This window comes from Mustela nivalis, assembly GCF_964662115.1.
Source record: "Mustela nivalis genome assembly, chromosome: 2".
NCBI lineage: Eukaryota > Metazoa > Chordata > Mammalia > Carnivora > Mustelidae > Mustela > Mustela nivalis.
The window spans coordinates 133529031-133555143 of record NC_139021.1 but is presented as its reverse complement, the minus strand read 5'-3'; the positions used below and the strand labels follow the sequence as shown (position 1 = coordinate 133555143).

At 41.5% G+C, this 26113-nt stretch overlaps 1 protein-coding gene and 1 pseudogene across 9 annotated transcripts in view; both read left to right on the top strand.

The window, feature by feature from the left end:
• ASCC1 (activating signal cointegrator 1 complex subunit 1) overlaps positions 1–26113 on the top strand; it is a 101150-nt gene that overhangs the window by 60393 nt on the left and 14644 nt on the right. For 5 of the 8 annotated variants that reach the window (XM_082715952.1, XM_082715953.1, XM_082715951.1 and 2 more), the window contains exons 8-9: positions 9456–9580; positions 15731–15816. In XM_082715952.1, coding sequence (XP_082572078.1) covers positions 9456–9580; positions 15731–15816 — 211 coding nt within the window. Of the gene's footprint in view, positions 1–9455; positions 9581–15730; positions 16487–16699; positions 18645–26113 lie in introns of those variants that run through there. The other 3 variants (XR_014306864.1, XR_014306865.1, XM_082715954.1) reach the window with 2 other exon arrangements.
• LOC309855669 (V-type proton ATPase subunit e 1 pseudogene) lies at positions 3856–5645 on the top strand (annotated as a pseudogene). The gene has a single exon. The product of its transcript is annotated as a V-type proton ATPase subunit e 1 pseudogene (transcript).

The following is a 26113-nucleotide window of genomic DNA, read 5'->3' as shown; positions in this document are numbered from 1 at the left end:
TAGGTTCTTTCCATAGTTTGGCTATTGTGGACATTGCTGCTATAAACATTTGGGTGCACTTGCTTCTTTGGATCACCACGTTTGTATCCTTAGGGTAAATACCCAGTAGTGCAATTGCTGGGTCATAGGGCAGTTCTATTTTCAACATTTTGAGGAACCTCCATGCTGTTTTCCAGAGTGGTTGCACCAGCTTGCATTCCCACCAACAGTGTAGGAGGGCTCCCCTTTTTCCGCATCCTCGCCAGCATCTGTCATTTCCTGACTTGTTGATTTTAGCCATTCTGACTGGTGTGAGGTGATATCCAGCTTAATATTTCAATTTGATCTTCCACTACCTTGCACTTGGCCCAAGCCCAGGCCAACTTTACCACTTATTGATGATTCTTTGTGTCTTTGTTAATATTGTTTCTTGTGACTAAAACTTCTCTTCTGTTACTTCTCATCTTTTTGTGTTCACCTGCTGTCTTTCCTTTCTTTTTTTTTTTTTTTGGCCCCCTGCTGAGCAGAGAGCTGGATGTGGGGCTCAATCCCAGGAGCCTGAGATCTTGACCTTAGCCGAAGACAGAGGCTTAACCCACTGAGCCACCCAGATACCCCTCTTTTTCCTTTTCTTAAGTAGACTATAAGATTCTTCATAGAAGAATCTTATGGTATGATCTTATTCAGCATTCTATATCCAGCGCCTTTTATAATTCAGGCTCATAGATGTTTAATGAATGCTTGCTATGTACTTAATTCACTCATTCTGTATATACACAAAATGACTTGGGTGCGGTTAGTTTTTTGTCCTAAGCCCATCCTCCTAATAGCCTGTTCTGGTCCCAACCCAGCTATGCTCTCTTCCATGTTTATATTACCAGAAGCACCTTGTATCGTTGTATCATTCCCAAAGTCTTCCTTTATAGTTACCTTAATAGATTGCAATCTCCATAGTAACAGGGACTATGTTTGCTTAGTTCTTTATTTTCGTAGTGACTAGCACAATGCCTGTATATGGTAAGCAGTCAGGAAATATTACTAGTATGGAACTGAATTAAGATGGAAAAAAAAATCCTAAACAAAAGCCTGAAATTTGCACTTTCTAGGGAGTCAGTGATCTTTCTGCAGCACAAATCCATATCTGGAAAGATGGCTCTGGGTTGCTTGAGCTTTGGAACACTTACAGACCTTTTAAGAGCTTTGATTTAAGGCATGAATAACTGGCTTCTGTTTCTAAACTCTAAGCACTATCTAAATAATAAAGCTGCTTTAGAATAATTTATAATTTTTCTCATAGCAACCCTACCTTATTTTTAAATCACTTGTAAGGAAACAAAGGCGTAGAGGAGTTTTGTGACTCATAAATAGTCAAACAGGAAAGGATCAATGAAGTAAGAGTTGAAGGATGGTACTGTTCGAAATATACGGACATATTGTTAAATGTAGTATCTGTGACATCAACCTGCTATTTAGGGACTGTACCCCAGTACCCTTAAGTTCTTTTAATAGAACCCCACAATATTTGTTATCTATGAATCATGCGTGCATGCAATAACTGTTTATTGAGAACTGATCATGTGTCAGGTATTAATTGAGGTGCCAAGATAAAGCAGTGAATAAGATAAGAGCCAACCTTTGAGGAATGCATGGAGAATCATTAACACAAAACTGTCTCAGATTCTGGTCTCTTTGCCCTGACTTTGAGCAGCTCATCCTGTCTGTATTTCATTTGAGGTTAGTCTAGAACTTTCTAAAGGACTTAGTTTCTTCAAAGTCATAAGTCTGCGAATTGAACAGAAGTCTTAATTTTCCTGAAAGAGCTGGAAATTGGTTTCTTTATTTAGTTTATTTAATTTCCTTCATCTAATATTTCTTGTTCCTGTTTCAATATAGTTGAACTCCCTGCTCACTTCCTTTTCTTTAATGGGGGAGAGAGAAAAAGGCTTCATTCTGCTGTGATTTATGTGGTTTTTTTTTTTAAGATTTTTAAAATTTATCTGAGAGAGAGAGATCACGCTCATGAGTCGTGGGGAGGAGCAGATGGGGAGGGAGAAGTAGACTCTGCCCTAAGCCTGTTGCAGGGCTTGATCCCACAAAGCCAAGTTCACTTCCTAAGCCAAAATCAAAAGTTGGGTGCTCGACTGACTGAGCCTTTCAGGTGCCCCTCTGCTGTAATTTGTAATTGAGGTGGATTTTGCAGTGCTTATGTTCAGACTTAGGTTGTAATGCTTAGAAGTGTTTCAAAATTTTGTGGTTCTGTCGTGGTGTTAATCAGAAACTTCAGCACCAATATAATATAGATCTTTGCTTGGAGGTCCATGTGCACAATTAATTAAATCCATTAACTATAAAATCAGAATGATGTGCTACATGAATATATTTCATTTTCCCCATAGGAAAGTAAGGACAAAGCTGTTTCCATGAGTCATCCCTTTTTCCGTCCTTACTGATATTTTATTGGCTAGCCTTTCTCATTGCTCCTCTAAAAGGTATCTAAGATGATATTGAAAAGAAATACTCTATGATATAGAAAAATATTCGGGGTACATTAAGGGAAATAAGTTTAGAAAAATGTTTTTGTCTTTTTAAAATTGATGTATATCTGTAGAAAAAGAATTAAAAATTATGTAACAAAAGCTTCAGTGTTTCTGTGTGCTTGGACAGGTTATGATCTCCTTTTTATGCTTCTCTTCATTTTCCAGTTTTTCTATAATGAACATTTTTTTTTTTTAAAGATTTTCTTTATTCGACAGAGAGACACAGTGAGAGAGGGAACACAAGCAGGGGGAGTGGGAGAGGGAGAAGGAAGCTTCCCACAGAGCAGGGAGCCCAATGCAGGGCTTGATCCCAAGACCCTGGGATCATAACCTGAACTGAAGGCAGATGCTTAACTACTGAGCCACCCAGGTACCCCTATAATGAACATGTATTATTTTGTAATCAGAGAAAAAATTGAGACCCCGATGTCAGAAAGCACACCTCTCTTCAGTGACTTTCCACACCTTTGGTTTTGTCTGTGTCTCTTGCTTCTTACTGGCCGTCCTTGGTTTCTTGCAGCCTACCCAGTAAGATTCCAACCTGCTCTGGCCCCAGGAGCCCCCACAGCCTGGCTTTGTTCAGCCTGCCTTTCCATTTCATCTCTGCCCTTCCCTTTCTACAGATGTCTCACGAATCCTTGGATGCGTTGTTCTCTTTGATATTCAGTCTTTCAGATGTTGAGGACAAAAATTCTTCTAGAATCACCTTTCACTCATGTCACCAGTATATCAGAAAAGCATCCACTTCTCACCACCTCCCCCTGCCATCCCAGCCAACTGGTTGTTGTGAAGGCCTCCTGGAGGCCTTCCTCCTTCATCCTTGCCTCCACTGCTGTCCTCTGAATGGCAGCCAGAGGTTTCTTTTTAAAATGTCAGCCAGGTCATGTCATTCTTCTGCTGAAAACACTCCCAAAGCTTCCACCTTACTCTGTGAAAACCAGTCTTTACAGGGGTCTACAAGCCCTATGTAAGCCCCATGGGACGTGACCTCCCCACCTCTCTGTGTTCAGCTCCTCTCCCCTCAGCTGCACTCCATACACTGGCTTTTAACTCTTCCTCAGTCATACCTCACACTTGCTGCCTCGTAGGTCTGCCTTTGCTGTTCCTTTTCTGTGCAGTGCTGATCCCTGCTTGAGTCTCTGCTCACATATCAGTGTGTCAGGGAGGCCTTCCCCAACCACCCTGTATAAAATGACACATGTATGCCCAGTGGTGTTCTCTATCCCTCTTTCCTGCTCCATTTTCTTTATGGCATGTAACATCACCTGACGTAGTATGTGTGTGTGTGTCTGCTGTCCGTCTGTCTCCTTCCAGTAGCACATAAGCTGCTGAGGGCAGGGGCTTGTTCACCTCTGTATTCCCATCACCTGGAGCACATCAGCCCTTCCTGTCTCCTTCGAGATCTTATTCTGTAGTTCCCTCTACTAAGTTTCGTCTTCCTTCTCTATTGGATAATTTTTTGTCGTCAGTAGCATTTTCAGTTCTTTCTCCTCATGGAAAACAAACACAAACAACCTGTCCTCAGTTCTGTACGTTCTGATTATCAAGACATTGGTTTCTGGGCTTCCTTTCAAGTTTCTGGAAAGAGTTGATGTGTGCTTCTCCCCTTCCCCTCCCTCTCTGGTTTCTGCCTTGGTCCTCTGTACCAAGGTTTCCATCTTGTTGTGCTGGCATGACTGCTTCTGGGGAGGTTTCCAGGATGACTGTGAGAAGTAAATAGGCCTTGTTTTGTTCCTTTTCTTACCTTACTTTTCTGTGGTATTGTACTGTGCTGATTTTTTTTTTCCTCCTGTAATTCTCCTTTCAGCCTTTTTGAGGTCCTCTTCTGAAGTCTTTTCTTATTCCTCTTTACTGATGATTTTTGCTTGTTCCTTCTCTGCCCCTGCCTTAGGAGTGTCCCTTAAGGCTCTGTCTTTAGCTCTCTCTATGGCTTACTATGAATCCTTCCCAGCATGACTGCATCTGTCCCATGCTTTTTTTTTTTTTTTTTTAAGATTTTATTTATGTATTTGACACAGAGAGACACAGCAAGAGAGGAACACAAGCAGGGGGAGTGGGAAAGGGAGAAGCAGGCATTGTGCCCGTTGAGCAGGGAGCCCAATGTGGGGTTCAATCCCTGGATCCTGGGATCATGACCTGAGCTGAAGGCAGATGCTTAATGACTGAGCCACCTAGATGCCCCTATCCCGTGCTTTTAACTACTGCACTCCTGACTCCCAAATCTCTTTTTTAAAAAAGATTTTATTAATTTGGATGGCAGAGGGCAGAGATTGTATGGAGGGAGGGGCAGAAGGAGAGAGAGAATCTCAAGCAGACTCAGTGCTGAGCATAGCCTGACACGGGGCTCAGTCTCATGACCTGAACTGAAATCAAGAGGATGCGGGGTGAGACCAAAGTGAGGCGGCTGGGTAAGGGCTGGTAGCTCCGGCGGCAACCATGGTGTATAATGGCCTCACTGTGCCTCTTATCGTGATGAGCGTGTTCTGGGGCTTCGTCGGCTTCTGCGTGCCCTGGTTTATCCCTAAGGGTCCCAACCGGGGAGTTATCACCACCATGCTGGTAACGTGTTCAGTTTGCTGCTCTCTCTTTTGGCTGATTGCAATTCTGGCCCAACTCAACCCTCTCTTTGGACCACAGTTGAAAAATGAAACCATCTGGTACCTCAAGTATCATTGGCCTTACGGAGGAAGACCTGCTCGCCAGTGCTCCATCATTGAGGTCACAAAGAGAATTTCTCTAGATGCAAAGTCAACCCCAAACCCAGACCACCTTCTTTGACTCACCTGTTTTGGCCATCAGCTGCCTTAAATACTCACACCACATTTGAATATCTTACTCTATAATGCAGTATTTTTTCCTGTCACCTTTTTTACATTTCGACAAATTATGTGCTTACTTAAACCTAAACTGTGCTGACTCTATACAGCGTTCATGCACTCTTCTGAGCTAGAAGGTGCTGTTCTTCTGGGAAATATATTGCTCTCTCCTGGGAACCTGTGAATTCGAAGATGACTCCTGCATGGTCACAGCAAGGGACTCAGCAAAGTGTTTAACTGTCACAAGACAGAATCCAGTGGGGCAGTCAGTAGGAGAGCAGAAAGCTTGTTCAGAGGCAATATCTGTTCTAACAGAATTACACCAAAGTATATTTTCAGGATGACTTTCTTATTTCTGTCATCTACTGGAATGAATTATTTTTCTGCTTTCTGTGGAAAAAAAAAAAAAGAGGATGCTCACCCAAATCTATCTTTTGTCCAGATTTTTCTCTTGTATTTCAGGCTTGTATTTTCATCCTTCACTTGGACCTGTCCTACTTGATTTCCCATGTCCCATATTCAAAAGCATACACAGTATACTTGGAACGACATAGCCTAACAGTAGCAATTGCTTCTCCACAGCCGCCCACCTTGGTCAGTGGCCCACCTGGTCATGAAAGGCACTCTTGTGAGTCACGTCAGCGGCTCTCTGTTTGAATGCCGCCATGTCTGAGGGCACCAGCTTCTCTCTCACATGGCTCCCATGAAGCTGTAATCTGGTCTCAGTTCTCATTGCCCCTGCCACAGTTTAGATGTCCCTCCTCTCCCCCTTTATAGCACCGTCCTTAAAGCATGTACTCTGAAGCCAGACAGCATGGGTTCTGATTTTGGATGTGCCACGGATCACTTATGTGACTTTGGTCCATGCCTCAGTTCCCTCATTGGTAAAATAGGGATAACAAGTCAGGATGAGGATGAAATATCGAGTGTTGAAAATAATGGCCAACACTGTTCTGGCTGACCTCTGTATCGCTGGTCTGTTCTTCTAAAGTGTTCTGACTTGTGCTCGCTTTGGCAGCATATATACTAAAGTGTTTTTGACTCTGCTACAACGTCAGCTTTCAGAAATGGACATCTGACCACATCATTCTCTTGTTAAGATCTCTGTGGCTTCTGATGGTCTGACCACCACTTCTTTCCAGCTCGTCTCCGTTGTCCCTTTCCCCTCACTCACTGCTACAGCTATATTCACTAATCAGCAGTTTTCCAAAGAAGATGTGATCGTGCATGCCTTGACATCTTTGTACATGCTGTTTCTTCTGCTCGAAGTGTCCTTCCTTACTAGTTTTATCTGTGAATCTTCAGCAATCCTTCAAGACCGTGTTTATTTTTTATATTCACTTCCCACTTTTTTTAAAAAAAAGTATTTATTTGAGAGAGAGAGTGTGTGTGCGAGTTGGAGGAATGGCAGAGGGCGAGAACTCAGGCAGACTCCCCCACCGAGCACGTAGCATGACTCAGGCCTCGAACTCACAACCCATGAGATCATGACCTGAGCTGAAACCACGAGTCGGATGCCCAGCTGACTAAATCACCCATGCACTCCTCACTTGTCACTTTTTAACTAGTCACATCCATCAATTAAGCAGTCATAGCCAGCAGTTACTGAAACCCAAGTATAATGGTGTTCTGGAAGATAGAAGAAAATATAACGTGTTTTTCAGGGGCATGCAGTCTAGTAAGGGAACAGGACAGAGAGATGTGCAGCAGCAAGGGACTGTCCCTGAGAATGCTAAGGGGATCGGCATTCCAGAGAAGGACAGAATCACCGCTCACAGATACAGGGGAGTGCAGGGTGTTAGGGTGGTTAGAAAGGCTTCATGGAAGAGTTGCGGTTTGAGGATGGTAAGATCTGCACAGGTGGAGGGAGGGGGTAGATCCTGTGGCTCAGGGAACAGAAGGCACAGAGGTAGCAGTTGCCAAGCTGAGTGGAAGAAGCCTGATGAGAAGACGTGTGTTGAGGGCCAAGGTCATAAGCCACGCAGAGTCACAGGGGTCTCCAGAGCCCAGAGCATCTTGAGGGATGAGTGTGTTCTCGAGTTCTACCCTTGCCAGGCCATACTGGAGCCTGATGCAAAGGGAGAGCTCAGCAACACCGATCTCATCTTCATTCAAAATTTTGATATTTTGTTCATCATGGGATTTTTTTGGCATTAATTTTGACTTTTTAAAATATTGCATTAAAACATGATTTATTTTGGTTACTGCATTTTTTGGCACTCCCTTAAATTTTGTGCCCGAGGTCATTTCCTCACTTACTTCATTCAGCCCTAGTCCCTGCCCTGTGTTCTGGTTCTGAAGTTTGGTGGAGGGGACATGGGTATTTACTTTATTGTTACTATTATTAATTATGGTTTATTCATTTTGTACATGTTCTTTGATTAGTAGACAGTATTTCGTAAAAAGCAATTAAGGTAAATTAGAATTTTAAGAAGATTAATTTGGAACTTTGGAGCCTGAAAACCATGAAAGGGAAAATAATCATTTGTGCTTCCAAGTCAATTTCTGGAGGACAATAACTTCTTCTTGCTGCAGTGCATGCAGTGCAAGCAAAAGGAGTTGTTTTGCTCACATCTAAATGGGGGAAGGATCACTGGAGGGTCGGGATATTAGAGGCTGTTGTCCACTTGGAGACAGACATTAAGCAACTGAGTTGCTGTAGCCAGAATGTTCTGCCCAGGGCAAGCTCCCACAAATGGGCCACAAGGGCTAGGCTTGGCCCACATCTCACATAAAGCAAACCTGTCTAGCCCTGCTCAAGGAGCAGCTGCTCTCTGGTCACTGTGCTTACACTGTGGGCCATCACACAGGGGCCATGGCCCAAGAAGCAGTGGAAGATTCATGAACTCTCTAAACTTCTCAGGGCTACTTGTGTCCAGGAAAGAGGTGATGTTTCACACAAAGAGTATTACTAGTACATCTAAAAACATGAAGTCTTTTGTTCATTAGCACACTCGTGACTCATGGAAGATGACTCGGCACCAGGAAGTCAATGAGCATTGGCACAAATCTCAGAGAAGGTTGAGGGGAAGGTGGAAAGGGGCAAGCTGCCCCCAAAAGTGCCACCAGGCACACTGCCCTGTCATTTGATGGGGACCGTCCACATATCCAGCATGAGCTGCTTCAGTCTCACGGTAGACATTTTGGCATGATATGGAGAAGCTACAGGCTGCATTTTACCATCAGGGGAGTGGGTGGACAGAGAAGATGGCTCCTTCCTGAGGCCCCAGACCATGATCTGCTCGACTCACCCCTGCGGGGTTGCTGACCCCTCTTGTTGGCACAGCCAGCAAAGTTGTTCTTCAGAACTGAAGGAGAAATCGAAGAGTATCCCAGACAGTCAAAAGCTGGTAGAGTTCATCACCACCACAACAGCCTTAAAGAAATGGTAAAGGGAGTTCTTCAGGCCCTTGAGCAAAACACCTGAACAGGATGAAAACTTCTGTGCAAGAACTGCTTCTGGGAGAAGTTCTAGAGTGAAAGACTGTCGTCAAGCCAGAACTCAGCCACTGCAGAACTCTTACTGCTTAGAGCTACATGGAGTCCACATGGGAAGGAATCACGCAGCCTGTGGAATGGCCTATTGTTTTCTTCATCGGTACTCCACTTCAGCCTCTGTGAAACACTGGGGTAGTGTCCAAGGATCTTCCCAGGTTCCTTCCCAGGGAGCAAATGTCTTAAAATCATACCAGACCTCCTTTGAGCCTGGCAGAAACATATCGACCACATGGTAGCTCTAGGTTCTCTGACTGGATGAAGCAATAAGGCACTTCCTTTGAGGCAACTCTGTTGAGCCTGGCTTCTCGAGCCCTGTCGTGAGATGTTCTAAGCTTCTGTGTTCCTTAAAGATCATGTTTTAACCTCCTGTGAAAACCTGGCCCTCGTCATGTATAGTTGATCCCGCCCTTCCCACTACCCATGATGGATTTCAGTGACTGGTTTCCATGACCGTCTGCTCCACAAGGCTGTGAACCCCGGGGAGGTGGTGGCCTTTCCTCTCCCTCCCCTCGTGCAGGGTCTTTACAGTGAGTGGCCCAGAATAGATACTCCATAAACATTGAATCAATAATCAGGGGTTCAGAGTGTACTGAGATTTTTATACTTCTTCCTTCAATTTCTTCAGGCTGCAAGAATTAGTCGATCGAGTGCTGGAACGCTTTCAGACATCTGGACTAATAGTGAAAGAGTGGAATAGTGTGAAACTCCACGCAACGGTGATGAACACTCTATTTAGGAAGGACCCCAATGGTAAGTCCTGCATAGAACTGTAGCATAGTTTATGATCAGCAAGGCCTTGTGATATTCCTGGGGTTCAAACAAGACTGGCTACCCAAGACTCTTCTTCCTTTGAATCTCTAACTTGTTTTGATGAGCACAGTGGAAGTGGACAGGACACGTATCTTGTGTGGGACTGTGACATTCCAGATCCTTGATTTTTGTTGCACATAGGGTTGGCAGATTTAGCGAAAAGAAATACAAGAGGCCCAGGTAAATTTTAGGTAAACAGTGAAAAATTATTTTAGTATAAGTGTGTCCCCTGCAATACTTGGTGTCTTCTTGGAAAAAAGAAATAAGGAGGGCGCCTGGGTGGCTCAGTGGGTTAAAGCCTCTGCCTTCAGCTCAGGTCATGATCCCAGGGTCCTGGGATTGAGCATCACATCCGGCTCTCTGCTCAGCCAGGAGCCTGCTTCCTCCTCTCTCTCTCTCTGCCCGCCTCTCTGCCTACTTGGGATCTTTGTCAAATAAATAAATAAATAAATAAATAATCTTAAAAAAAAAAAAAAAAAGATAAAGAAGGAGAGAAGATTAGGTTAGTCCAGTGGTTCTCAACTACAGACAACTCTGCCCTGTGCCCTCTTCCCCCCACCCCAGGACATTTGGTTGTCACACTTATGGGCTTGAGGGTATGTTGCTACTCCTGGCATCTAGTGGGAAGAGGCTGCTTATTAACTCTCTACAATGCACAGGCCAGCCTACCCTAACAAAGAAGTATCTAGAAATGTCAATATCACCAAGGTTGAGAAACCTGGTGTTAAGAGTAATAATGTTTCCTCTCATGGACTCTGAGCCTTATGTAAGAATGCCTTGCTTTAACCCTTCATTTGGGATGGTTACCTACATTTCAAAAAGGATTCTTCTTTTTTTTCCCATTGCCTTTCCCACCCTACCCCCAAGTGAAAGCTTTTCCAGCACAGTCAGCATCATCTGATCAGGAGCCACATATTCAAATTACATGCAGCTTCTTCTAAAACTTGCTTGAAATATACCAGCACCAAAAATCTCATGTTCGGGTTTTATTTCCTTTGTTTAGGACCTGACATTGGTTTTAGGAAGTTTAGGTTGGAAGAGGACTCCATCAGGACTTTAACCCATAAACTCTTTGTAGATTTATACTTTAGGACAGGTTGTGTGTCCCTCTTTTTTTTTTTTTTTTTTTTTTTTTAAAGATTTTATTCATTTATTTGACGGAGAGAAATCACAAGTAGATGGAGAGGCAGGCAGAGAGAGAGAGAGGGAAGCAGGCTCCCTGCTGAGCAGAGAGCCCGATGCAGGACTCGATCCCAGGACCCTGAGATCATGACCTGAGCCGAAGGCAGCGGCTTAACCCACTGAGCCACCCAGGCGCCCCTGTGTGTCCCTCTTGTCAAAGTACAGTTGACCCTGAAACAACAGTTTGCACTGTGCCGGTCCACTTATACCAGGAATTCTTTCAGTAACTACAGCATAATACTATAAACGTATTTTCTGTTCCTTACAATTTTTTTTTTTAAAGAATTGATTTATTTATTTGACAGACACAGATCACAAGAGGCAGACAGAGAGAGAGGAAGGGAAGCAGACCCCTTACTGTGCAGAGAGCCCGATGGATGCGGGGCTCGATCCCAGGACCTGAGCCAAAGGCAGAGGCTTTAACCCACAGAGCCACCCAGGCACCTCTGTTCCTTCCAATTTTCTTTTTTTGGGGGACACCTGGATGGCTGTCAGTTAAACATCTGCCTTTGGCTCAGGTCATGATTCCTGAGTCCCAGGATTGAGCCCCACATTGAGCTCCCTACTCAGTGGGGAGTCTGACCTCCCCCTTCTTGTGCTCTCTCTCACTGTCACTCTCTCAAACAAATAAAGTCAGGCAAAAAATATTTTCTTTTTTCTTGCTTACATTATTGTAAGGATGCAGTATATGATACATATAATTTACAAAATATGTATTATTTGGCTGGTTGTATCATCAATAAGGGTTATGGCCAACAGTAGTTTGGTTTTAGGGGAGTCAGAAGTTATACACGAACTTCAACTGCATGGGGGTTGGTGCCCCTAATCCCCATTGTTCAAGGGTCAGCTGTACATCTTTTTATTTCTCTCAGACATGTACCAAAGATCCCAGCTGGAAGTCACTTGCCATTGTAGGACTAAGAGATATGTAGTTGTCCACATTTTAGTTATAGTGTTAATGTTTTGTGATGTTAGATTATATTTTATTTAAGATTCTTCTAAATAAATCACTATTTTACCTTCAGGAGCACTGAGATCAAAATTGGTTCAAATGACTCAGTCAAAGCATATAGACTGTTGTTTGGGTACTTAATAGATCCAAAACTCTATACTTGTTCTGATGCAATACTTTTTAAAATTTTTTTTTTTTTTTTTTTTTGCATTTGGGTAGTAGTATTGCAGAAGAATATTTGGAATTTCAGAAAATACATTTTCCGGAATATTTCACATTTATATGTGCATATATATATATATATATGTATGTATATTTATGTATGCTTGTATATACATTTATAGGTATCTTGTCCACTGGGAACATTTAAAGGAGTCTGTAGTATTTATTTTGTTCTGGGTGGTCAGTTTTAAGTTTGGAAGCATAGTCAGATCCTCTGAGATGAGGTACTTTTTAACATCTCTATGTAAAGACATAGTTCTAGAACTCTAGAATATACACTAAATTCTTTGGTTCAGAATACATATCATATCCAGTATCATCCAGTAGAACTCCCTGTGATGATAGAAATATTCTCTACCTGATGTCCAGTATGGTAGCCACTATCCACATGTAGTTATTGAGCACTTAGAGGTTGCTACAAGGCTGAGAAAGTAAACTTTTCATTTTAATTAATTTAAATTATTTAAATTTAAATAATCACATGTGCTAGAGGCTACTAATTTGGACAGTGCAGGTATAGACAATATTTTATTAGACATTTAATGCTATCAGCAATACATTCTGAAAATGCCCTAGTCCTTAAATCTTGCTTGAGAACTCTTACCATACTCCATTATTAACCACATTTTGACATAGAAGAGTTGAATTATAAAGGAATCTGTATCTACTAAATTGTGTGGTTCCAGATTTATATTCAGTTAGCACTAGAGCTCCATGTAAGAAAACCTTCTAGTTCACAGTCTAGTTATCCTTTCCTTCTAGAGATAGTTTGAATATAACACCTTTATTGAGATATAATTCACATACTGTATGATTCACTCATTTAAAATACATAATTCAGGGGCGCCTGGGTGGCTCAGTTGGTTAAGCATCCAGCTCTTGATTTTGGCTCAGGTCATGATCTAAGAGTTGTGAGATTGAGCCCTGCCATGGGGCCCTGCACTGGGCATGGAGGCTACCTGAGATTCTCTCTCCCTCTATGCCCCTACCCCTCAAAACCCATTTCAATCTTCAGATATCATTACTGTTTTTTATTTCTTTTTCTTTTTCTTTTTTAAGTAGGCTCCAACACGGAGCTTGAACTCAGGACCACAAGATCAAGACCTGAGCCGAGATCAAGGGTTGGACACTTAACTGACCAAGCCACCCAGTCACTCCTCATTACTGCTTTGTAATTGATATTTGCTTAGTATGAATTTAAAGTTTCCCATCACTTCTTGGGGCACCAGCATGTGGGTGGTGCAGTCAGTTGAGTGTCCAACTCTTGGTTTCTGTTCAGCTCCTGATCTCAGGGTCATGAGATTGAGCCCCACTTCAGACTCTGTGCTCAGTGTGGAGTCTACTTAGAATTCTCTCTCCCTCTCCCTCTGCCCCACCACCCCAGGGGCACATGCATGTGCATGTTCTCTCTGTCTCTCTAAATTAAATAAATATATCTTTAAAGTTTCACATCTCCTCTTAACAGGGGACCGGTTTTTAATTTGGGAAATATACATGGTTTTGGGATCTTTGATTAAGAGAGTACTTTTTCATTAGAAGTTACCAAAGTGTAATTCCGGTGGACTAGTTAACATATGTTATGCTCACGGAGTTACCGACCTGGACATATTTTACCAATTTTGACTTGGTAGTCTCCATATCTATATATAATAAAAGAGCATATTCCAGAATTGGAAGTACAGATATTTTTGAGGGTCTTTTGGTGGGCAGGAAAGGGGTTGATGTTTTGGAAACTATTCTGAGGGTTAAATAATTCTTTTTTTTTTTTTTTTAGATTTTATTTATTTATTTATTTGACAGAGAGAGATCACAAGTAGATGGAGAGGCAGGCAAAGAGAGAGAGAGAGAGGGAAGCAGGCTCCCCACCAAGTAGAGAGCCCGATACTGGACTTGATCCCAGGACCCTGAGATCATGACCTGAGCCGAAGACAGCAGCGTAACCCACTGAGCCACCCAGGCACTCGATGCTTTGAATTTTCTATACCTTGGGTTCTTCTCTGGTTGAATTTTTACTTGAAAAGGACATAGAATATGGTGTTTCACTCTTTTTGACCTGCCATCCCTCTCCTTTGAAATCCTTTTTCCTGTTATACTTTACGGATGTCTTTTGGGATTAGCAAGCTAAATTAACACAAGGTCATAGATTTGCTGCATATCTGTGTAGAATGTCTGTAAAGACACCTTTGATTGCAACTGAAAGGGGCTCTCTCATTTTGGGGAAGTCCTTAAACCAGCCCACTTAATGTTGGTTGCAACCCAAATTAATGTTGCCAGCATTTTTTACTACAAATGTGTGAATTTTTAAATATTTTTACATATTTAAAAATGCATGTAGATTATACAAAATCTTGGGTTTTTAGACCATAGGGAACCTTTGGAGATCACCTAGTCTTAACCTGGAACTGCGTAAGTGAACTGAAGTCCATAGAGGAGACATAATTTACCTAATAATATGGCTCATTTTACAGGCACAAACACACCCCCCACATCTTCTTTATCCATTCATCTATCAATGGACACTTAGGTTGCTTCCATATCTTGGCTATTGTAAATACTGTTGCAATAAATATAGGGGTACATATATCTTTTGGAATTAGTGTTTCCATTTTCTTTTAAAACAGAAGTGGAATTACAGGATTATGTGGTATTTCTATTTCACTTTTCTTTAAGGAACCTCCATACTGTTGCTCCAGTTTGTGTTCCCACCAACAGGGCATGAGGGTTCCTTTTTCTCTGTGTCCTTGCCGACACTTGTTATTTCTTGTATTTCTGATGAGTGGGTGAAGAAGATGTGTGTGGGTGTGTGTGTACATGTGTATACATACACAACGGACTACAACTCAGCCATAGAAAAGAATGAACTTTGCCACTGTGACAACATGGATAGACTAAGAGCATATTATGCAGAGTGAAATAAATCAGACAGAGAAAGACAAATACCAAATGGTTGTATGTATATGTAGAATCTATACATTTTTTTTAAAGTGTATTTGTTTATTATTAGAGAGAGAATGCATAGAGGGAAAGGAGAAGGAGAAGCAGACTCCCTGCTGGGCAGAGAGCCTGACCTGGGGCTTGATCCCAGGACCCTGAGGTTATGACCTGAACCAAAGGCTTAACTGACTGAGCCACCCAGGCACCCCTTTGCTTTCATGTAGAATCTAAAAAAACAAACAAACAGAAGCACATTTGTAAATATAGAGAACAAACTGGTGGTTGCCAGAGAGGACGTGGGGATGGGGTTGGCAAAATAGGTAAAGGGGATTAAGAGGTACAAATTTCCAGTTATAAAATAAATAAGTTACAGAGCTGTAAAGTACAGCATAGGGGATACAGCCAGTAATATTGTAATAACATTGCATGACAGATGGTGAGTGGCAGATGGTGGCTACAGTGAGTAATGTATAGAATTGTCAAATCACTATGTTGTACACCTGAAATTAATATAACATTGTATGTCCACTATACTTTAAAAAAAAGAATATGGTTAATTACATAGGTAACATACCTTGAGTACTTGGACAGTGTTGAATGAATAAATGTGTACTGAATTAATGACCGCACTGAGACTGGACGCCAGGCCTCTTGACTCAGACTGATGTTTTCCCCTCCTATTATGCCACAATCCCAGTAGTACATGAGGATTTTGCTTGTTGTACCTATAGAAACCCAAAAGAAAACAAATGTGAATAACCCAAGCATCTCTTCTAACATTATCTTTGAAATATTTACAGCTGAAGGCAGGTACAATCTCTATACAGCTGATGGCAAATACATCTTCAAGGAAAGAGAATCATTTGATGGGCGAAACATTTTAAAGGTCAGTACATAACAGGGTGAATTGGAAAGCCTTTGGCATGTGTCCTAAGATAAGAGTAGAAAACAAGTTGTTCTCCTTTTAACAGTAAAATATATTTTTCTCATTCTTCTCATGAGGATCATTGATTCAAAGGTCTGGCAAAACACACACACACACACACACACACACACACACATACGTGTGTGTGTGTGTGTGTGTGTGTTAATGTCCTAAAGGAAAAGAAATCTTTTTGAATCTGCTGAGGTTGTGATGTCTCTTAGAACCCTGACTACTTGAACTCATAGGAATACGTTGATTTTAACCTAGGGAGTTTTACTTTTTATTTTACCTCTGTAGGACTGGGTCTGCATTTTTTTTAAGTCAAAAAGAATTATTTATTTTGTTCTAGTAGACTTTTCACCTATAGTCCCTCTCTAAAGTTGTTTTGTAATCTGTTTTTATTCAGGAATAGCCCATATTCTGAAAAGTAGGTGGTCTCTGACTGTTGAGGCTTTGCTTCTTGAGTGTTAAATTAACCTATGAAATTTCCATAAAAAGGGTTCTTCAGGGTGGCATTTATCTTTCTCCTACAGACCACATTCTGTAACAACCACAATTTATGCGTCTCTGTCAGGTTAGCATGTCATTGTGCCTCTGGGCAAATGGAAACAGAAGTTGATACAACGGAGAGGTTTTTTTTTTTTTAAGATTTTATTTATTTATTTGACAGAGAGAGAGATCACAAATAGGCAGAGAGACAGACAGAGAGAGAGATGAGGAGAAGTAGGCTCCCTGCTGAGCAGAGAGCCCCATGCGGGACTCAATCCCAGGCCCCTGGGATCATGACCCGAACCAAAGGCAGAGGCTTAACCCACTGAGCCACCCAGGCGCCCCCAACGGAGAGGTTTTGGATTCTTCATTTCACTTGTTCTGTAATGATTAGGTCATACATTTTCAAGGCCATACATTTTTGGGAGCTGGGAGGAGAGTGTGTGTATATAACTTCAAAATAATCTTTAGCTTTAAAAAAATGCTTTTTCTTTTTCCTTCCCCCCTCATCCTCTGTTGCCTTATCTGGGTACTGGGCACTTTTCTTGCCAAATGCCTAGTGTGACCCCATTACCTTTAATTGATGACATCATTTCAGCAGCTGCAAAGTTCTTACTGCAGAGCCTGACATGGCAGTGACCAGATTCCCTCTTAGGCAGGCATTCAGGCTCCTACCCTGCAGAGCTATGTCAATTTCTTATTTTCCTTGATACCTTTCCTCTTTTTTGAGTGGTATTCTTGTTGTCAGAGTAACTGTGGTAGCTTTGGTTTGAGTGGCAAGCTGCTAATTAATTCAGCTGTAGTTTACTTATTTTCCCAGTCCCCAGCTTCAGTGTGATATGATTCTTTTTCCTCCGCCATCTCATTTCCTGGGGCTTTTCCAATAATAGCATTAATCACTTTGCTTTTTTGTTGTTGTTGTTAGTTTGATTAAGAAAGAAAGTAGACTGAACAGGGAAAGAAATCTGTAGGAATGACTCAAGCCAACTTGATTCTTTTGGAATTAGGATTACAGCTCCAGAGGTGTGTGGATGAAAGTCAAGTTGGGGGTGCTGCACCCTCTGGAAGAGGGGGGTGATGGCAGAGAGAATGTGCCGTGGCTGGAGAGCCAGTCTTCCAGTTTCAAGATGCTTTGCCTCTTAAGTCTTCCTCACCACCCCAGTGGTGACATGGATGTAGCTCCCTCTAGTGTTAACAAGGGCTTGCTATGTTGGTAGTACCCTTACTGGTTCATGCCTCCTAGGAGTTTTAAGAGCTGTAACCACACTGTAAACCAGTGTGGTTAAAGCAACTTGCCAAAGGTCACAGGTAGTTAGTAGCCAAGTCTGAATTAACAGAAAGATTCAAATCACGGGGTTAGCATTGTTTCTGCTGCCTCCCATAAAAATGCTCAGTGTTTAGGTAGAGATCATTAGGTATTTGAAGTTGGGCATACCTGTTTGAACTGTGATGAACTCTGATTAGAAGTCATTCCATAAATGTTGGGGCAATGGTGTGTGCCAATTAGTCTAAAATTGTGGCTAATTAAGAATTAGACTTTGAATTGAATGCAGTACTAACACATCAACAGAAATACTTACGAGGGTGTACCATCTGCCAGACCGTGTGCCCTGCAGATAAAAGCAGCCATTATGATGCAGTCCCTGCCTTCTAGGGGCTTCCTGTCTTTGAGGCATACAGATGGTTAATAGGCAATTATAGTACAGAACGATGGGGGTGAATTAAGAACATGGAGAAGTACCTTTGAACACAGATAGTTAGAATAAAGTGTCCTTTGATTCAGTGTCCAATATTTTACTTTTTAGTCATTAGCTGCAGAAAATGTAATCTTTCACCTATATTCATTCAGTCAAGGGAATTCACTTTGAGAATAAAGGTAAAACGTGGCCTCCCACAATTACCTATGCCCAAATGCACAAGAGGTAATAATTGTGTTTGTGAAGTAGCTATAGTAGCCCACTTTTTGGCATTACCATGAATGAACATGCTTCTCTCAGAACATGAGAACCCACAGGCCCAGAAACCCTTGGGGAGAAAAAGATTCATAAATACCAATGAATTATATATGGTTTTATGCCAGATAAGATTATTATGTTTAGAAGGAAAAAACATCAATTTCACTAACAAGATAGGGACTGACTTGGAGAAAACCGAAAGGTTAACTGCACTGGCTGTTCAGGGGCCCGAGCATATGTGTGTAGCATATTAACAGCTGCATAGGTCAAGGATCAGGAATGCTGGTGATGAGAAGCAGCCTTGGAAAAAAATCAACTTCATCTACTATTCAAAGAGAAACAAAACGAGAAAGCAAGTCATTGCTCATTGCCGTAAGAATTTAATAAGTAACGGCCAATTGCTATTCTACTCCATGAAGAGAATTGGTCCTTTTGGCTTGGTGTAATATTGTGTGTTCTGGGTGCCTTAATAAGAAAGAGAAAAAGTCTTTAATGACTTTGGGAGGTAGAAGCCACATTTTTCTTTTGTATGGCCCTTTCGAGAGTTGTTACCGCAGTAATAGACCAGCATTGGGTTATTCCTAGCTAAAATAAAAATGTTCTTACCTTAAGAAGGACTTTGTAAGAACTGACAACTAAAGAACCACTGTACTGTGTTTTTTTGAAACAGAAAAGGAACCTATTTAGTTACGGTGGGTTGTGAGGGAAGCCTGACAGCTCTGAAAGGAGAATGTGCAAGGGAAGAAGACCTAGGCCAAACACAGAGGGTTGTCACTGCTCAGAGAGTTTCTGTTTCTGATCTAAGAGATAAAAACAAAGATGTTGTTTGTTCATCCCTGAGGCAGTTATAAACTTGTGATTGGAGAAACCACGCTGACCTAGAGACATACTGCCAGAGATAACTGCCCCATTGCAAGCAGGCCGCCAGTGACTGCCAGCTTTGCAGAGAAAAGTGGTCTTAGTGGCGGTCTGTTTGGGGGGCCTCTGAGCTGGCCTTAAGCCGTAGAATCACTTTGCCAGAACTGTGCTGCAGCACATGGAACAGGGGTACGGTATTACCTGTTCGAAAGCATGGCATCTAACTGCAGAGTGAAGAGGAGATATCCGAGCCCGAGCTGGTGCTCACCAGAGGAGGTGGTGTCATGCAAACAAAGGCACAGGTGATGTATTTGGGAAGGAATAGAAAGAAAGTGCTCTCAGTCCAGAATCAAAGGCCACCATGAAAGTGCAATTTCTTGAGCACCTGGGTGGCTCAGGGGGTTAAGCCACTTTCTTTGGCTCAGGTCATGATCTCAGGGTTCTGGGATCAAGGCCTGCTCTCTGCTCAGTAGGGAGCCTGCTTCTCCCTTTCTCTCTGCCTGTCTCTCTGCCTACTTGTGATCTCTCTCTCTGTCAAATAAATAAATACAGTCTTAGAAAGAAAGAAAGAAAGTGCCATTTCTTTAGACACTTAAAAATTCTGGAAAATATAAACTAAGTAAAAAGGAGATGGATTTGTGCCTTTTCCACTTTATATACAGGAATCTTTAAATTTAGAGAAAGAGGGAACCGTATTAAGTTTTTTGTTTTTTTTTTTTAAGATTTATTTATTCATTTGGGATGGAGGGGCAGAGGGAGAGGGACAGCAGAAGCCAACTCCCTGCTAAGTATGGATCCCCAGTGTAGGCTGATTCTAGCACCCTAAAATCATGCCCTAAGCTGAAACCAAGAGTCCAGTTCTTTTTAAAAATAAAAAAAATTTTTAAAGATTTTATTTACTTATTTGACAGAGAGAGATCACAAGTAGGCAGAGAGACAGGCAGAGAAAGAGGAGGAAGCAGGTTCCCCGCTGCGCAGGAGCCTGATGTTGTGCTCAATCCCAGGACCCTGGGATCACGACCAGAAACAAAGGCAGAGGCTTAACCCACTGAGCCACCCAGGTGCCCCCCAAGAGTCCAATTCTTAACTGACTGAGCCACCCAGGCTTCCTAAACTGTATTAATTTTTAATAATTTACTTGGAGGGGTGCCTGGGTGGCTCAGTTGGTTGAGCAACTGCCTTCGGCTCAGGTCATGATCCCAGACTTCCAAGATCGAGTCCCGCATTGGGCTCCCAGCTCCTTGGGGAGTCTGCTTCTTCCTCTGACCTTCTCCTCTCTCATGCTCTCTCTCACTCATTCTCCCTCAAATAAATAAATAAAATCTTTTTTAAAAAAAAAAAATACTTTACTTGGAAATAGGTTTTATTTTTTTTAAGATTTTATTTATTTGACAGAGATCACAAATAGGCAGAGAGGCAGGCAGAGACAGAGGGGGAAACAGCTCCCCGCTGAGTAGAGAGCACTCGATCCCAGGACCCTGGGATCATGACTCGAGCCAAAGGCAAAGGCTTTAACCCACTGAGCCACCCAGGTGCCCCTGTAAATAGGTTTTTTTTTGTTTTTTGGAAATAGGTTTTAATCTATCTAGCCACATTGAGACTTTTCTTGAAAGATGTAAATGACAGTAACTCAAAAATTTCACTCATTTTTGCTTTTGTTCTATTTCTGCCCCTTAACATCTTTACAAAAGGACAGGTCGAATAAGTGCATTTAAATGAGATCTTTATTTAATTTGCTTAAGGAAGCTATTTAAAAATATGTACTATTTTATCTTTTTTGATGAAACATATACATAGAAAAGTACATGAAATACACACACACACACACACACACACACACACACACACACACAGTGTAACAAATAATCATGAAGTGAACAGTGTAACTACTACCAAGGTCAAAAAGGAGAACATACCTCCCATGTCCCTCCCTGGCCAATTCCAGTTTGTCCTAAGGTAACAAAGTCACAATTAAATTCTTCAAACACCAGTAAAGATGCTTGTTTTGAATGATTACTTTTGTTTCACAGTATTAGAAGAGTATTGAACAGCTGAATTCATTTTTGTTGTTTTCTAGGGAAGATAAGTGAGATTGAGAGCTATATAGTAGTTTAAAAAAAAAAAAAAAAAGATATTAAGAACACCTGGCTGTTTCAGTCAGTAGAGCATGGGACTCTTGATTTTGCGGTCATGAGTTCGAACCCCACCCCCATATTGGGTGTGGAGCCTACCTAAAAAAACCCCCAGACATTAATTACTATAAAGGGAGACTGGCATTTAGAAACTATATTATTTCTTCTTTAAAAAAAATTTTATTGATCTTAGAGAGTGCTCCAGCATGCTCACGCAAGAGTGGGGGAAGAGCAGAGGAGAGGGAGAAAGAGAATCTCCCGCAGATTCCCTGTGGATGTCTCAGTCTCACCACCTTGAGATAGTGACCTGAGCCGAAATCAAGAGTTGGATACTCAACCATCTGATCCACCCAGTCACCCCAGAAACTATATTATCACTAAGGAAGAAAACATTGTGTCTTTTGTTATCCATTATCCAATTCAATTTTCAGCTGTATTATATATTGTTATTGAAAATTACTTCTTGGATACATGGCTCTTTAGAATTCTTTCCCCACCCCCCAAAAAACTCAACTCTTTCAGAAAGGCTTTCTTTGAAAGTCTATCACTAAGTGTTCCATTGCACTGTTATATCAGAATAAACAACAGCAAATCAAATGTAGAATAAAATTCTTGTCTCTCCTGACAGCCATAGCTATGGTGTCGTTTTTACTGCCTGATATTTCTGTGACTTGAAATTTTTTTTCCTGTGATGTGAAACTCTAATCTTGATGTAAAATCAGTAAACAGATGTCACTTCCTCTCTAAGCTATAAGCAATAAGACATATTGACACTATTGACACTTAAACAAATTCAGTTTCCTCAGACATACTAGTATTTTGGTTTTTGTTTTTTTTTTTAAAGATTTTATTTATTTATTTGACAGAGAGAGATCAAAAGTAGACAGAGAGGCAGGCAGAGAGAGAGAGGGAAGCAGGCTCCCTGCTGAGCAGAGAGCCCGATGCGGGCCTCGATCCCAGGACCCCGAGATCATGACCTGAGCCGAAGGCAGCGGCTTAACCCACTGAGCCACCCAGGCGCCCTTTGTTTTTTGTTTTTAAAGAAATCCCAGGGTCAGATTATTTCACTGAATTCTACTGAACATTTAAAGATTTATTTATTTATTTATTTATTTGACAGACAGATCACAAGTAGACAGAGAGGCAGGCAGAGAGAGAGAAAGGGAAGCAGGCTCCCTGCTGAGCAGAGAGCCTGATGGGGGGCTGGATCCCAGGACCCTGGGATCATGACCCCAGCCGAAGGCAGAGGCTTTAACCACTGAGCCACCCAGGTGCCCCATATACTAGTATTTTGTAATAGCTTTTCTCCATAACAAAAGCAGTCACATTATTCTTGATAATCATATGAAGTAGGAAATGTGTTAGAGGAGTGAACATACAACTTTCTGAAGATTTTCATTTATTAAGTTAAGATGTTGTGGAAAAGGTCAATTGGAGAATAAGAGACTCCATGGAAATTACATTTTATATATATATATATATATATATATTGAGAGCTATATAGTAGTTAAAAAAAAAAAAGATATTAAGAGCACCTGGCTGTTTCAGTCAGTAGAGCATGGGATATATATATATATATATATATACATATATATATATATATACACAAATGTACATATATTCAATTAAGGATTAGAAGATAAAGTTAAGATCTCTGGCAAAGGTGAAGACATGGAAAATATAAGTGGAAAATATGAAAAAGAGGATCCGTAAGCAGTATGAAAATTAACCGTTAAGATTCTAAGTGGAGAAGAAAAAGATTCTCAAAGGAGAATTACAGGTGAAAAAACAGAGTCTCAAAGGAGAAAGTAGAGAGAGAATGAGTTCTTGAAGTTGGATGAAGGAGGCTCTGGATTGGGAGTGCCCCGAGGCACCCAGCAGTTGCAAAGAAAAATCCTTTCCAGGAGATAGTTTCATCACCCTCTGCCTAATAATATTCCTCCAAGGAACTTTCTCCCCAACATGGCCAGTACACAGAGACAGCTGGGCCTGTAAGGAGACCGCTCCCCATAAGCAAACATCCCAGACTCAAAGACACGAGATACTGGAGTCATGAGACTCCGGCTGAAAACAGCTATGTTTAGTGTGTTCAGAGAAATTAAAAGCCAAGCTTCAAATTGTTACCAAGTAATTGGGAACTGTTAAAAAGCATTGTGACATTGCAGTTACATTGCAGTTTTAAAAACCAGATCGAAATGCTTGAACTGTAAAATGCAGTAACTGAAATGAGGAGCTCAGTGGATGGTTTAGCAGCAAAGTAGACATAGCTAAAGAGACGGAGTGGGCTGGAAGTTGGGTCAGACGAAATCATCCAGAATGTTGCATGGACAGAGGAAAAGGCAAAAATTGGAGCTGAGAGAGTAAGAGACCTAAAGGACAGAGTGAGAATATCTTAACTGACCTGCGTTTAGTCAGTCCCCGAAGGAGAGGAGAAAGAACAGGGCAGAGCTGATGGAAAGACCTCAGCTCACTGATAAAGGAGCACAGGCGTTTTAGGAAGTGAGCTTATATTAGATTTTTCTTCCCTACAGCTCGTGACTGCATCACAGACAACTTAATGAAACTACTTGGCCCCCAGCACTTTTTAAACTGAGTTGGGGCACCTGGATGGCTCAGTCGGCTAGCATCTGCCTCAGGTCATGATCTCAGGGTCCTGGCATCAAGCCCCCACATCAGGCTCCCTCTCCCGCTGTGATCTCTCTTGCTCTCACTCACAAATAAATAAATAAAAATCTTAAAAAAAAAAAAAAAGATTTATTAGAGTGTGCGTGCATGAGGCTAAGAGAGGACAGGATTGGGGCTGGGGCAGTGGGAGAAGGACAGTCGACACTCTCCACTGAGCAGGGAGCCCTATGTGGGGCTCGATCCCAGGACCCTGGGATCATGACCTGAGCTGAAACCAGATGCTTAACTGAGCCACCCTGGCACACCTAAATAAATAAAAATCTTAAGGAAAAAATAAACTGAATGGCTGAAATTTGTTTTCCAATTCATTACAAAGAACAAAAAACAAAACAGATAATTCAGCTAAATAATGTTTCTTAAAGTAGATGGTAAACCTACTTTTAAACAAAAAAGAAGGATAAAAGTTATCCAGGAATTCTTTTTACTATTCTTATAACTTCTCTGTAAGTCTGAAACTGTCAAAATAAAATTTTCTAGAAGAAGGAAAAACAGACGTGCACTTAGGAGGGGGATAGGACACTAGCCATTTGTTGTGTATACAAGTATTTTTTGATATCCTTCCAGAAGAGTTTATTGAAGTCTTGGCTATGTTTTGTTTCAGTGTTTAAAATAGATGCAGCTTTTATTAATTGTTGATCTTACCGTAAAAATTGGGCCATTTGATTTCAAAGGGTATAAAAGTTTAATGTAAGGAACAATTTTCTAATTAGAAAGTTTCATATTAGAGTAAGCTACTAGGAAGTTAGCCAGCATCTTTCATTAGAATGTTTGTTGTTTGAAGAAATGAGAGTTCATTTCTCTAAAAAGCCATTCTTCTTGCTGTCATCCTTTTCAAACTATTCCCTATTTAATTCCCTGCAACCTAGCTCTCACCTCTATTGTTGAACTGAAACAGTACTGTAAAAGGTCACCAGTGGCCCCTGTTTGTTTAGTGCCTTGACCTACTTTTACTTTTTCCCCAGTAACCACACTGAGAGTAGTAAGCCCTTTTCTCCTTCAAATGTTCTCTTCTCTTGGCTTCAGTGGCTGTTGGCTCTCCTGGTTTTTTCCTTGCCACTAAATCTACTTATTTATTTATTTTTAAAAAATTCACTGCCATGTAGGGCTACTTTTTAAGGTTTTGTCCATATCTCTCTGTTTCTCTTTTACTGCAGTTTTGTTATGTGCAAATTCTACTTATCTTCAAATACAGATAGTACTTCTGTCTGTATTGGTAAGGCCCATCCCAGGCAATGGCACTCTTCCCTTCTCGCCTCACCTTGATCATGCAGAGACCTGTCTTGTGCTCTCCAGTGTTTAGCAATGTTTTTGCACCCAACAGACACTCAGCTAGCTTTTCTGGATTGACTGACTAAAACTGCCTTTTACAGAAATCAGATTTTGGAGGAGGAGAAGAAAAAGATTTTCTCTTTGCCAAAGGGGTTGGTTTGTAACCCCGTACTTGAGATTGTAAACTCTTAGAGCAGGGGCCCGCAAGCTGTAGTCTGAGGGCCGGCTGTGTCCTGCCTGCCCCCTGCCTGGCATATGGCCCCACAAACTGTGAAGGTTTTTAATGGTTGGAAAAAAATAATCAAAAGAAGAGTTGTACTTTAGGACATGTAAAAATCACGTAAAATTCAAATGCCACAGTCCATAAAGTTTTATTGGAACACGGCCACCCTCATTTGGCTATGCACATCTGCCTGCTTTGGTGCTACAGTGCCAGGGTTGAGAAGTTGTGACAGACACCACATGGACACCTCGCCCTTTATGGGAAAAGTCTGCTGACACCTAAATGGTTAGAGTTTAGTTTAGTTTTCTTTTATTTCACCCAACACAACTTTATTTTTTTTTTAAGATTTTATTTATTCATTTGTCAGAGAGAGAAGGAGAGAATACAAATAGGCAGAGTGGCAGTCAGAGGCAGAGAGAGAAGCAGGCTCCCCACTGAGCAAGGAGCCCAAAGTGGGACTTGATCCCAAGACCCCAGGATCATGACCTGTGCCAAAAGCAGCCACCCAACCGACTAAGCAACCTAGGCATCCCCCAACAGAACTTTATGATTAGCTATGATGCTCATATTTAATAGACTTTCAAGATATACTAGGCATATCATATTTAGTTAACAGCCAATCTTATTGAGATTTTATTTATTTATTT